The 14,729-nt window shown below is 37.7% G+C and overlaps 2 protein-coding genes across 2 annotated transcripts; one reads left to right on the top strand and one right to left on the bottom strand.

Moving 5' to 3' along the window:
- The first annotated feature begins 1,059 nt into the window (after positions 1 to 1,059).
- LOC131782201 (PR domain zinc finger protein 14-like) lies at positions 1,060 to 6,246 on the top strand. Its single transcript, XM_059098914.2, has 5 exons — positions 1,060 to 1,124; positions 1,785 to 1,957; positions 4,273 to 4,520; positions 5,137 to 5,410; positions 5,573 to 6,246. The coding sequence occupies exons 2-5, from the start codon at positions 1,801 to 1,803 to the stop codon at positions 6,244 to 6,246; spliced, it is 1,353 nt and encodes a 450-aa protein (XP_058954897.1). The 5' UTR covers positions 1,060 to 1,124; positions 1,785 to 1,800.
- Positions 6,247 to 8,689: 2,443 nt separating this feature from the next.
- Positions 8,690 to 13,570, bottom strand: LOC131782226 (rho-related protein racA). The gene is made up of 5 exons (XM_066167765.1): positions 13,042 to 13,570; positions 12,237 to 12,454; positions 10,871 to 11,529; positions 9,937 to 10,158; positions 8,690 to 9,661 (listed from the first exon to the last, which is right to left on the bottom strand). The coding sequence occupies exons 1-5, from the start codon at positions 13,497 to 13,499 to the stop codon at positions 9,401 to 9,403; spliced, it is 1,818 nt and encodes a 605-aa protein (XP_066023862.1). The 5' UTR covers positions 13,500 to 13,570; the 3' UTR covers positions 8,690 to 9,400.
- Between the last annotated feature and the right edge of the window lie 1,159 nt (positions 13,571 to 14,729).

Raw genomic sequence — 14,729 nt, 5'->3', positions numbered from 1 at the left:
GAACTATGCAACTAATATTTTGTCAGACTTTTCTCTTTCATTGGGATTTGAGAGTCAGTTTTGCCCTTTGATGCTACCTCTTGATTGAAATGCAACTACGTCGCTTTATTGTCGTTAAATCCGTAACAACCCTTTGCTCGCTCGCTTTTTCTTATTACAACTTCAGGGAAAATGGAGGATCTGCTGGCAGACTATAAATTTTAATGGCTTATTTTATGCTTAAATCTGTGGTCATACCAAGTTGTTTCGTTATTGTTGTTGCTTTTAAGGCTTCCCTTAATTTCCACAGGAGAGAAAAAAATAAGTCGAAGGGAGTTGGGTGATGGATCAACAATTAATATCTCATTAGTTTGATCCATTTTGACTGGTAGGCAGACGTCAGTTATTTAGGTTTGAATGCGCAAATTGTAGCGATTTGAAGACTAATGATGGTTATTTGAAGGTGGAGTTCCATGCCACACAAAATTTGCGACGCGTTTACATACGGGTAACACAGCAAAATAAGGTCTTCTAGTGGGATAGTGACCAGCAACTTACAAGATCCTTATGGCATGCGGCCACATCATTAGACGATATCACACAATTCTTGAATACAATAAAAACAATCAGCATTGTAATAGCCGCCAGTATAAAGAGCGGTGACATGATAACATACGATTGGCAACAATATATATCCCTGACGCAACGCAATTTTGGATTCACTTGTAAAGGATCATTGATCATTCTTTAAATGGAAGATTGTTGCTTACTTTGTTGGTACTCGTTGTCACACAATCAATCGTTGAATTTGAAAGCATCAAATCCGAAGGCAAAGACATCTGGAGTCCGTTTGAAATATGCGATGAGTTTTCTCTAAATCGCGGCAATTCTTGATTTCACTCAGAGTTATTACGAAGATTCAAAGAAATTTTATCGTACCATTAGCTCAGACTAGTTCACATGTAAATTTGGTACGAATTTTAAAGACGAAAAACTAATTTGAACTGTTACCTGGAGCAGTCGGCTTAAGCTAGTGCGCATGCTCATGTGCCTATAAATATTGGCGCGTGTACAGTGTTGGTCAGCAGGGCCAGGAAGGTCATAAGTGGTTAGAGACAGTAGTTGGAGCTAACAACCGTTTCAAGGTAAGTTCTAGTTAACATCGACCAATCTCCCAATGAAATTTTTATCGCATGTGTTAGAACTTAGTTTCTTCTCAATGCTAACCTAGTACAAATGAAACTAAAATGTTGTTTAAAAATAAGCTGTAATAACGAAGGAATAAATTCAAGCGTGCCACTCACAACCAGAGAGTGCCTTTTTCGGGAATGAGGCTTGCAATTCGTCCAGTTGAATCCTGGGCCTTTAAAACAGTGTAAATATCGGAAACAGTTTGAAAAGCCCTGCAGATATTACTATCCATTTGATGGGAGCAAATGCAGAAAGTTTTTCGAAGCTTGGAATAACAAAATCTGAGCGTGATATATTAGTATGGTGAGACTTACTGACCCACTGCTTTCAAAATTAAATTTTAAATGAATTGTCTATTATGGCTCGAGAGATCATTTCGATTGAAAGTTTTAACGTTAGGCCCCGGTGTGTCTACTGCTGAGTTTACAATTCTGTGCGCGTTGTTTTAGAGCGAGTCTAATGTAATAACCAAGGATGCAAATTACCGGCCTTTTATTTGCGAGTTGGTGATGACAAAGAGTAAAGTGTTACACGACACTCTCTGAACCCTTGGTAACATACCAAGAAATATTTACATTAGATAACAATTTTTCTTTCCATATTCAATTTTTCAGGCAATTTCAGGTTGAGATGCATAGAAGAGATCACAAGGGCCAGGAGAAGTTTGGGTTGAACGAAAACAACATTTCAGTCACCTGGGAATTTACTTCAAAAGATTTGAATGTGTCGCTTTTCGGCTACTTTACCTCCAAAGATGAAACCATGAAAGTCAACCGTCACTCAAGAGGTAATATTTGATTTAGCTCGCCTTTCAAGATTACTTTCCACTATGATTTTGTTTATGTTCAGTGGTTAAGCTAGGATTACTGCTCTTCTTAGAAAAACTATTGTTAGGAAACTCTACCTTTAGTTAGGAAACATGTTGTATGCTTTGTCATTAACTGTGTTGATTTTCTTTTGTTTTTTTATGTTGTAATTATTACCACGAGCTTCGTTTTGCCCGGTGGCCTACAATAGTTAATCAAGACCAAACATCAAAAACAGAAAGATGCAAAGCACCGTAACGAGCCATTGTATTTGTAGACTTTATAATGGAAATTTTTTACGTACTTCCACTCTCCTGGGAAACATTAGAAAGCAGCTTTCTGCTTGCTTTAGGAGAAACATTCTCTGTAAGCAGAATTGTTGCTAAGAAGCCAAAATAGGATAATGCGAAGTGAATTCGAGGTTTGAAAAGGAAAAGATTTGCTGTAAAAATAGGGGGCGCGCACCAAACTGATTTTCAACTTTATCACGAAAGGTTACGCAAGTCACGTTATACGTCTAACTGTTAACGCATGCTGAAAGGTTCTGGTTTTTGCGCAACACAACTGACCAATTCAAAACGTCTGCTCTAATTTAAGGTAAAAACAAACATTTTTTTTTGGAGCGAACGTGATTTCGGTTGGGACAATTCTATCAATTGTAATTAATTGTGCATCTGGAATAGTAATGATGTTTCAGATTCCTGAAAGTTCCTAAGGGATCCAGCTTTTTGTTAGGGCCGCTTTGTTTTTTTCCAGTGATGATGGGTTGAGCGGCTTCTTAAAAAGAAGAAAGAAAGGTTTAAAGAACTTTGGCTACAGAACAAGAAGAGTTTAACATCAAACTTACCCGAAACTGATCTGAAGAAGTGGGAACAAATTCAGATAGTCATCCTCCTCTTAAGAGGTCATAGGTCAAAGGAAAGAAGGGCAAAAAAAATTGGACCACTGCTAAATATATTAATATAGTGTACTGATTTAATTAAAGGTTCTTATCTTCCGAGTGGACACTTTATATTTTAACCGATTTTACAATTTATGTTGACAATTTCGATTGCGCACTTGTACGTCTTCTTCAGCTTCTGGTCTTCTCTTATACTGCAGCTCTTTTATTCCACGACTATAGTCAAGCTCTGATTGTACTAACATCGTGTAAAAGTCTTCCGAAGATTATCCACTTTCCTATTCTCCTGTTAGACTTTTAATACAACAATTTTACCAAGAGGAACATTCTGGATAGAGGCCTCCGACTGAACGATTCTTTCGATTAAACGAGTACGCGGACGAGGGTAACTTGCAATTCCACGATTTACGGGGAACACGTTTTAAGACTAAGGCATACGTATCCTTTGGTAATCCCGCGAACATAATGAATCACACAACAAGCAAACTGGAGAATCAGCGCATAATTTATAAATTAATCTCTTGTTTTAACTTTTGCCCGATCTAGCGCCAAACGCAACCTTTGGAAAAGGTGGTGTCCTTTGTATGGTAACTCTGATAGATGTTGACGTCCTGGCAGAATGTTGTAAATTTTCTTTTCGGAAAAATATAACTAACAATAATGATAACAATAATGAGCCCAAGTGATGACAACAGTAATGATACTTAATATATCAACGACAATGGGAATAATAATAAAATGAACCAAGTTTGAAGTGAGAAATAATGTCATTTTTTTTTCCTGAAAAAAAAAGAAGAATAAAGAAATAAATGGATCGATCAACACCATAACATAATTACAGACAAAATAGACCTGAAAGAATCAGAATTATAAGATGAAGGGTCACGAAATTCGCTTTCTTTAGTAAACAAGGTATCTCAGCTGATGTTTTTTTAACCTGCTCTTGCTTGGGTGTGATCATGTGACGTTTAGGCACGACCGCACCTCTCCGCCCTCTAAGTGTTTTTGACTTTTTTACAAACTGCCAGGAACTAAAGCGTCGGTCAGTTAGCCATGTTGTTCACTTGTGGTGTTTTAACACTATTCTGTGACAGCGACACATGATCAGCTCAAGGAGAAAGAAAGCAATGGTGGGTCGTTAAAGTAGATTATCTCGTACTTGAGGTTGTTTCACTCGAGTGTCCTCACGCGCGCTCGGCGGTCGCCTTCTGGGTGGACACAGGGGTTATTATCGATATATATTAGTGTAATAGTAGAATAGTAATAAATAAATCTTCCTTTAACTGCTTGAGTTGATGGGAAAAAAACTCGCCCGTTACAATAATGCTATACAGACTGTGAAGAAGAGAAGTTTCTTGTGATATATGCTGATTCTGTATCATTTCCATTCCCTAGATAATTCCGAAGATAGTCCAGAAGTCCGCTTCATATGCGGAACAGCTGTTCCACTCAAGGTTGAGCTTCCAACCCAAATTCCTTTGGGACTTCAACTCATTGGAGCAAAAATAAAGTCAGGAATTCATCATGCCGTACTGTGTTCTTGCTCATCGATTACCAAGGGTACACGATATGGTCCTTACAAAGGAACGGCAGTTAAACCGTCAGATACCGCCAATGGTGGTGATACCGCTTTTATGTGGGAGGTGAGAAATGAATGAAAGGTTACAGAGTACACTAAAAGAACACAGGGATTCTGATTTTCTCTTGCTCTTCGTAGATGAGTTAACATAACATATACCATCAACTGACTTTGTTTGCAAAATATCTATTTTTACCGTTCGTGTGAGGTTTTTTTTTTCAGAAGTTTTATGTTTTATTGTCGTATCATTCATGGAATGTAATTTTCGCTTTTTAAAGCCCCAGGGGCTCCCTGGTGAAGTTATGAGGTTTCAAGCGTTCGTCGAAGCCAATAAATCATGTTTCGCTTTGACGAAGGGCTAACGTTCGAAACTTCAGCTTCAGAAATTATTCTGGGTGACCAATTTTCATTATCAACTCTACCAAATTGTTATAAATTATTATTATAACACCAAATTATCTCGTGCATGATCGAATTTCGAATTACTTCACAAGAATGTTAAACGCTCATTTAATTGGTTGACCAAGTAAGAAGTCATGACGTCACGTCCATATGAACCACAGGACAAGGGGATCAGTAGATGCCTTGATTTACCAAAGTATCACGCTAAAACGTGCATTACGAAAGAATTCATTTGTTTATGACCACAAAACCTTGAATTTTTGTCACATTTTTACAAGGTGTTCAGTGACAGGGGACTCAGCCATTATATTGATGGAAAAAACGAACGCGAAAACTGGATGAAGTTTGTCAACTGTGCCAGACATGATGGCGAGCAGAACCTTGTGTTAGTTCAAGATGGCGACCAGATATTTTACGAGTGTTGTCGGGATATTTCGATGGGTGAAGAGCTGCTGGTTTGGTACGGTGATTGCTATTTCCAGACCATGGGGATTCCCGTCGGACTCAAAACTGGTGCCTCAAAGAATGAAATTCGACAAAAGGAGTCGACAGGTACGTTAAACAGCGATGTGGCGGATACTAACTATTCACTCAATTTCTCTTTTTTTGCGCTTTATCTTATGATTATGTTAGAATCAATGGTAACTAAGATCACCAGGGTTAATTGTATCATGTTTCTAGATAACCCTTATCTATTTCCTTATTGCTCATCAGATCCGTCAACTGAATATTCATGTGAACGTTGTGGTAAAGTGTTTGCCTACAAATATTACCGTGACCGCCACCTTAAATACACCCGATGCGTTGATCAAGGCGATCGTAAATTCCCGTGTACTGTCTGTAATCGATCCTTTGACAAACGGGATCGGCTTCGTATCCACGTCCTCCATGTTCACGAAAAGCACCGTCCCCATCAGTGCACAGAGTGTGGAAAACGCTTCTCTCAGTCATCCAGCCTCAATAAACACATGCGGGTTCACAGCGGAGAAAGACCTTACAAGTGTCCACATTGTGTTAAAGCGTTTACCGCTTCCTCCATTCTCCGGACACACATTCGTCAACATAGCGGAGAAAAGCCGTTCAAGTGCAAGCACTGCGAACGTGCATTTGCGTCACATGCAGCACATGACAGCCATGTGCGCCGCACCCACACGAAGGAAAAGCCTTGTGTTTGTGAATATTGCGGCAAGGCCTTTGCACAATCTTACGAACTTAAGTTTCATATCAACATGCACACAGGAGCCAAGCCCTACACCTGTGAGAAGTGTGGCAGGGCATTTTCAAGTCCTTCATCACGTGACCGACACCGCGCTAATTTTGACTGCATTACAAGAAAGAATCGAGCGCCAAAAGTCATGCGCAAGAACCAACTTTCAAATGTACCATGAATTTTGACTGTTTAAAACTAGGAGTTGACGAAGTGAATCGTGTATATTTAGAGAAGCTACGTTAAAAGTAACTGCTTACCACTAATGTCAGCCATTCATATATTTTGTAAGAATTTTGTATTTATCTCTGAATGAACGAATAGCTGTTAATTGTGCGAGGGCACATTTGATGTTCATTTGATGGCTTATTCCGCTTTCCCCCAGTTTTGCAGGATTTGTACTCGTCATTTCCATACTGAATTTACTTTTAGGTCACTAATTTAATCTGTTCTTTCCATTACTTTAATCGATCGTTGTAACTGCAAAAATGACACCATAATATCGATATAACTGAATGGAAAGAAAAAGGGAAGGAAGCCAGCACGTTGTGTCGTGCAAGCATCATCGAGGCCCATTAGGCTTTATGTGTACACAGGGTATTGTAAAAAGGTTTAATAGGATATTGATCGTAAATTTTGTGCACGAGATTCAATAACGCACCAGGAGAAGATTGTCAAAATAAAACAAATTAATAATCGGTTTTCGTACTCGTGCTTCGTTACATCTGCTAATTTGTACATTTTCAGGGATGATACCGCGTATTGGTGAAAGCTTAGAGACGTGTTTTTAACTTTCAAAGAAACGGCCTCATAGGAAACTTCTTCATCGTCTTAAAATGCTTCTGATGGATATTATGAAACGGTTCAAAAACCTACGTAAATAACTGAATCCCTTATAGGTCTACTGGATTTGTAACTGGAACGTCGTAAAATTCTCGAAAAACGAGATTATTGCATCACCAGTAATTCTTGCCCATTAACCGGTATAGCTTCAATGCCTATCAATTTTTTCGTTAACTACAAGTTTCTTAATTATAATAAAGAAATTGCGCAGAGAATTTACCTTGAAATTGACCCAGTTTCGCCCTAATCGATCATAAAAGGTTCCATCAAAGTGAAAATTGTATTTAACTGTTGTAAGATAAAGTGAAGTATATAAAGTCCAGAAGAGGAATTTTTTCACGAAAAACAGTTGATACATTATCTATTTATTAAAACACTAATTAAATACCAAATGAGCTTTAGCGCGAAAACATGTAATATCTCCACAAGTAAAAAGGTCACTGTTGTTATGGTTACATATAGAAATTGCGCCTCTACGATGCAGCGCCTTTGATTTAGTATTTCATCAGTGTTTGTATAATAAATAGAATAATTCATGGCCGCATGGAGATCCGAAATTTTGTTCTTCGAGCGTGAAAATAATATTTTTCAACACTCAAAGGGAAATTTCATATCTCTGTGTGGCCATGTATCATATATACTCTATACACAATCTCTTATGATGCTTTCAAAATGTTTAGTGACGTATCAAATTATGTAAAAGGAGGCCACAGAAATCGTTACTTCCAAGTTTCAAGACGAGTTCCGCCCGGATGTCCAGAAATCCCTTAGCTGTTGGTGTAAGGTGAAAGAATCCTGGCTTTATATGGCTTCCATGGATCTTTTCACAGTCTATTGGGAACAAAGAAATTCATGGTTTATCAAATGCTATAATAACTGGATATTTTCAAATTCGACATGGTTTATGATAGCTTTTGCCGTTTCAACGCTTGATAGTTTTTCGGTCAGCCGTGAAGCTAAAAACGGGCTCAAACCGAGATGGCAATAGTAAAATTACTTAAGTAGCTGTCAAAATCTGACAGTATGTCTCGTGGTTTATTCTCAATATCTTCTGGTGGGCTTTAGTATCTTCGACTCGCGATATCTTGGCTAAAATTTTAAATGACACCGAAAATGCTGACCTCAGCGCGGACTCAATTTGTTAAGAATTACGCAATGTCATCATTATCGACAACTTTCATGAATAATTTGAGCGCAAAGTTGAAACTATCGTCAACTATCAGTGACTGTTTGAACGGGGCCTTGTATGATTTCCTGATCAGGACGCGCGCTTTTCCTCGATACACGCTACTTTTCTTTTCACCCCTTTTTTCCTTTTCCCTTGGCGCAATGCGCTAATCAATTCAAGGTTTCGACATCCCCCTCGGGAAATGCACGGGTATTTGACTGTCACCCATGCCCGGGGTGTGGGGAATTTGAACCTTCCTTGTCTGGGGTGGAGCATTTGAACCGGAAGTGTAACGTCTTTCTAGCGGAATACAATTCATATTTCACAATGGAGGTTTTTAAAGGCAAATAGTTCACTTCCACGCGCGAATGGCCCAGAAGAAAAGGTTTTCTTCGAAGTCGAGGTTTTAAAGCTTCTTCAATGTGTAGAAAATTAAGGTCGCTTATATTTCCTCTCACAAATAAATAGGGTGGGGCACATGAAGACAATTTTTGCCCTGGGAGCAGGGCGGGAATATGAACAAACAATCCTCCAAAGTTAAAATGCACAGGGGGATGTTAGAGCTTTTAATTGATCAACGCAAACTATTTTCTGCAAAGTTTCAGAAACAGAAAAAGGGACACTAAGAATATAAAAGTTTGCGAAAAAAAGATCAGTTGCTGGTTTATTAGAGAATGGCTATTTCTTTCCCTTCAGTGGCTCTTGGATAACAATAACATTGTTTGGCATGGGACGTCTGTGTGTTAAATTAAAAGTGGGGAATTTCCTAGTGTATTTACGGAGTGTCTCCACCGTAACACTATGATAGTAAAAATTATCACACATGGTTTGGAGGTGATTTGTTTTGATAAATCTGTCTCAACGTAAACAATGACAAGTCCCACGATGCAGTTTAAATACAAAGTCATATAGTTTATCAACATCATATAGCAGCCCTTTGGCTGAAAAACATAATTATTCACTCTAAATGGTTAACAAAAACTACATTGCTATCAATAAACTGTAAAACTAATCATATTATAACAGACAAAAATGTTCAAAATATAACAAATACAGTATAAGGCTGGTTACAATAAGAAATAACATTTTAGCACACCAGTAATGCAATGTGTGATGAACAAATCATACTATGGATTCAAGCTTGCGTTATTTAGCTAATCACTTGTATCATTACAAACCCAATCAAACTGCATCAAATTTTACAATGATATTCAAACAGGGGGCATAAATATGAAGCTTGCTAATTGTTTATCACTAGGTGTAATCAATGAAACAGGTTACAGGTTCAGCAAACAACAATGCCTGGCCAATTTTCTTTGACATCCTACATCACATGACAATTCAGTGGTAAACAGGAACTTGCCCTCTGACTGAGTTGTCTTTTGTCACATTTATTCCATTTAACTCTTTGCCTGTATTTCTTGAGAACTTTTCTGTGGTCTTGAGGTGGCCAGCAATGTTCTTCAAAGAACTGACTGTGTTCACTAACAATCAATTCAAGCTCTTTCTCGATACTTTGGAATTTAAGGAATTTTAAGCCAATGACATAAAGACACCACTCTGTTACCTGCTTGGCATTAAAAATCTGAGGAAAAATAGTAAAAACACGAATACTGAGCTAATAATTCTGACCAACCAAAGAAGTGGTACAGGACAGTGGAGAAATTAAGCAACTGATCCACGACAATCCAAACCTAATGAAACCTAATAAATAAGAACTAATAAAATGTCTCTATTACATTATGGCTACTTTGGCATCTCTAATACATGTAGAAGTTTATCATATCATCCACAACAGCTAAAATGAAACATCATTTAGAAAAAAGGAGGTTTGCAGGAGAGTTTTGTATACCCACTTACCTTAGCAAATGCTAGAACATCTAACAAATCTTTTTTTGTCATATTCAACAATTCTCCATACATTTGAACTTCACAAATCTGCACTAAGTGGGTTAGACAAAAGAAATCTGCAAGAACAAGCACATCCTCTGCTGGAATCTTCCCTAGGGAAGTACAGTTATCAGTGTACAGGTATTCCAGCACAGCTAAAAAGCTTCTGCAGTTGACTTCTGGCAAAGCTACCTGAAAAACATTCCAAATAAACATGTTCTTTCAACGAGTAAGAAAATCAAATTAAAGTAAATGTCATTTACATCTTGCATTTGTTTTGTTTCTCAACTGTTGGCTTCAGTTGTTGGCCAAACAAAATATTTTCATATCGATTGTCTGTAGTCATTGTCAATTTTAAGACTTTCAAGTCCTTTTCCTTCTAGTTTAGTATTCTTCTGCACCTTTTCCCCTATTTGTGAGATCTAAAAAGGTGTATTTAGATCAAAGATGAAGCAAAAGAAAGAAAAACCACCTTAATCATTTAGCGTTTGGCCTGACACAAGACAGTATTTTGAATTATTGCACACTGATCACTCCATTTTCACAGGTAAACAACTGCACTTATGTCCCACCCCTCACATATATGAACACAAGACAATAGAATGACTTCAAGGACAGAACCAAACTAAGAAGGGAAGGCAAGGAAAATGCATTTAATCCAAGATTTAAGACATAGATTCATTACCTCAATGATAAGAATCAAGTAAGTGAGTGAATTTAGGTCCATATAAGAGAGCTCTCTTTCATAAGAGAGCCAAAAGCTTACAGTGGAAGGACATTTATTCATTAAATCAACCCTCTTATAGAGAATCCCTGAGGCCCACCTCTTGCATAAAACCATTGTCTGGGTTAGACCTCATGTAAATAATTGACCCTTAAAGTGGACTTAAAATAAACTACCTACCTGGGTACTTTTACCATCTGCAAACTTATCACTCAGAAGAGCAGCCAAAACAGGTGATCTTGCAACAAGCACTGCCTTATGAGCAAATACCAATGTTCCTTCTATGAGAAATGTCACATCAGAATACACAGCCAAGTTGTCATCAAGAAAAAAATCATTCACTACAGTGTGCTTTGGCAGCAAGGATATTTCTGCCATCTCCTTTGAATGATTCACAGCATCTTTAACATCAAGCAGCTTTTCACAGATATCTATCAACTTAACAACTTCTAGCTTCTTTGCAGCATTTAAAAGTTCATTTACTTCTGCATGTTCACTGTCTTTTGATATCCTCACCTTGCCAGTATATAAAAACTCTAAAATTTGAACAAAGATATCACGGGAAAACCATTTCTTCAAAACTACACAAGTCCTTCCTTTAAATTCAGTTTCCTTAACCAAAAAACAATCCTGAAATTTTTCACAAAAATTCCAATTTTTTTCAAAAAAAACACTTCTAAAAGCTGATATGCCAAACCAAAACACAATTTTGTGGGCATGAATGCTTTGACTCCCATCTTCAAATTTGAAGAGAATATCTGCATTAGCAACATCTTCCAGAATTTTCTTGAAGTCACTGACATAAGTTGAGGGATCTGTTGTTAACTCTGGGGGGGAGCCTGTGGACCATAAAAAAGAGTAGTTATATAGTTAATCAATCAAGTTTGCTTGAGCATAGTGAGTGGTAAGTTATGTATAATGGAGAATGAAGTCCAATATTTTGCTCTGCCAGTATATCTAGCATCTTGTTCTTTGTATTTACAATAAAATTGTAACAGTTGGTCATCCCATGTGGCTTCCTTGAGTCTGACACTTAACTGATTATCCATAGTTAGGAATGATATCATTATACCTGATGGTTGGTAGTTTTTGATCAGCTAAAGAAGTCTTCTCTTCTACAAATGTCCACTCATTTCAATTGCAGAACAACTAAAATGCTGAATTATTTCTAATCTTGAACATTCAAACTCTTCCATGAGAGCTGTTCTACTGCAATAGCTGGCCAAAATACCATGGAGGAGAGAAAATATTAACCATACACCATGGCACAAAGTTGAAAATAGACTTTCAATCAGAGATGCATGCATTTACAATGGCTAACTCTCTTGGAAGACTGCATATCCAATAGACATCTAGCTCAGGAAACCCACAAGTGAACCTATGTTGTTATTGAGAAGATACATGACAGGTTCCCTTTAGTTTCCACACCAAGACATGTTTCAGTTCAAGTGCCTTGCCTTCCAAATAGTAGTAACTTACCCTCTACAATTATGGGATATTTAAAAATCTAGGCAATAAATGTGTCAGAATACATGCTTCCACTTACTGATGGATGTGAGAGATTTTAAGTATGAATCAGCAAACTCTGATTTCATTCGTTTTCTGCCACCCAACTTCTTTTTACTGGTGTGACCAATCTTCACTGCATTTTCAAAAGCTGATGCCACATTCTCACCAGTCTTTGCACTTGTCTCAAAGTATGCAAAACCCATCTGATGCGCAACACTTTCTGCTTCAGAAACTGATACTAAGTGATCAGATTCTCTGTTAGGGAAAATAAAGTTATAAAAGATTGTTTATGTGCCAATTTGACCGTGGATCTTGCATTGTGATAAAAAAAATTTTCAATTTTTCGATTGTAAAATTGAACTCAAAAAAGGGGCACAACAAAAGTAAAATAAACTTTTTTATATCATGATTTTCAGCTTACCATGTGAAGTTAATAGTTTTTGGGAGTGTTGAAAATACTCATACACTTTTAAGTCCCCCAACAAATGATAGTAGCACCTAATTCAATCAAGCTTCAAGTCTCCAAAATGTATAATGGAGAAAAAAAGAAGTTTTACAGAGAGGCTCCAGACCATCTTTTCCTTTGCAAAGCAAATTACTCTAAAAGATAATTTCCTCTACCCAAATGTCTGCATGTAAATAAAATACAATTTCACTGATTGCCTTAATGCTCAGATAACTTTTTTTTCAGTAGAAATCTCATCCATAAGAAATACACGCAAGAAAATATATCCTCGCAATAAGTCTTGCATAGTTGCGAAGGACTGGCAGAAACCATTACAGACTGACTACTGAAGATACATGAGGAAGACTGGAAAGAGGGCTCTGGCACAGTAACCCACCTGTTGCTCGAAATACTTCGCAGGTCGCATTTCATTCCAACCAAAAGCACTGGTGTGTTCGGCTGAAAAAATTGAATCTCTGGCAGCCAAACTTCGGTTAAGTTGTCAAACGACTCACGATTTGTGATGTCAAAACAAATCATGAATACATCAGAGTCGATGTAAGCCAGTGGTCTGACAGAGTCGAACACTCCACATCCTCCCGTATCCCAAATGTTTGCCTGATAGTTCCCCAAGGATTCGGTGTCCACGTTTGTAATATAAGTTTCAAATACCGTAGGAGAGTACACTTCCGAGTGTACAAAAGGCTTTTTGAGAAAGCTGCAGCCATCAGAAAAAGTTGCGTAAAGCTCGTGGGATCGCGAAAGCAAACTTGTCTTTCCCACCTTCGAATCGCCGATAAGAACAATCTTTAAAGCGCCTTTGAAGTACTGGAACTGGAAGAAGGTCGAGCCCATGTTCGAAACCTGGAACTCTACCTGACACTGCAGTAACCATTTTGATTGTCTGGTTATATAGTCTTGCAAACGGTGCGTTCTCTTCGTTTTTGTATCAAAGGCGATTCTAAATATAACTAACCAATCACGCGCAAGAGCTTCATGATGTCTAAGTGGTTGAGCCCGCGCTCCCTACCAGGGTAATTCTCAAAGGTTTCTTGCAACCAACTACCCGTTTGGAAACTGATCCAGGCGTCCTATATTAGGGCGAGCAAACGTTGTAAGCTCGCGATCGTTTATCCGACCGGTCATATTTTATTTGGAGTTAACTCCGCAAATAGGAGTTGATATTTGCCGCACTCTATATCCTCCAAATGACAATCTGTGAGCGTAACTACCGCTAATCCAATAGAAGATGCTTACTCCATTTGACCATAGACAAAACGTTGAAGCGGACAAACGACAGCTACGCTCGAAGCTTTCCCGTCATTATTTCTTTTATAAAACCGACCCCGAAAGAAAATATCGAAATTTTTCTATGTGTTATCCAGTGCTCGTGGAAGTTTGAAGTGAAAGTTGAAGGTATAAGTGATGGCCTTCTACGCAGCTTTTACGCTGTTTTCAGGTTCCCGCGTTGGGTTAAATCGATTGCAAGGCAGTTAGTTTAGTAAAGATGGACTTTGAGCGAGCTGTGAGTTTTTCTTTAAGAGAATTAGGCTCAGAGGAAAATAAGGATGAGTAACTGAATGGGGTAACGGCAAACTTTAGAAGCGATTGGTTTAGATTCTAGAGGCGGCTTCCTACCTCTACTCCTGATGATCGTATAGGTGACTGCACTTGAGCTGGGATGACTACTATTGTACTATTTGTTCCAAAATAACTTTAAGAATCAAAAACAAAAATTCTTATTTGATTTTTTACATTTTTAAACATTTTAAGACTTTTACTTAACCCTAAGTTCACTGAAAACACACATTCATATGAATCAAATATCCACACCCCTCCTAGAGATCAAGAGAAACAGTTAACGAATGATATAATTTGAACTTTGAAAACATCAGAAGCTTTTAGTTTACTCTAACTTCTTCCTTTAACATGATTCAGTTTGCTAAATCAAGCTTGAGGGTGGTTGTTTTTTTATTACAAACAAACAAACAGACAAACAAAAACAAATATGGAAGGTTCACATTTTGTAATCTTTAAGTGTGTCATGTTTTTAGGTTTAAATGATATCATTGCTTCACTAGAAAG

This window comes from Pocillopora verrucosa, chromosome 5, assembly GCF_036669915.1.
Source record: "Pocillopora verrucosa isolate sample1 chromosome 5, ASM3666991v2, whole genome shotgun sequence".
Lineage (NCBI taxonomy): Eukaryota > Metazoa > Cnidaria > Anthozoa > Scleractinia > Pocilloporidae > Pocillopora > Pocillopora verrucosa.
This window is presented reverse-complemented; position numbering and strand designations above follow the sequence as displayed.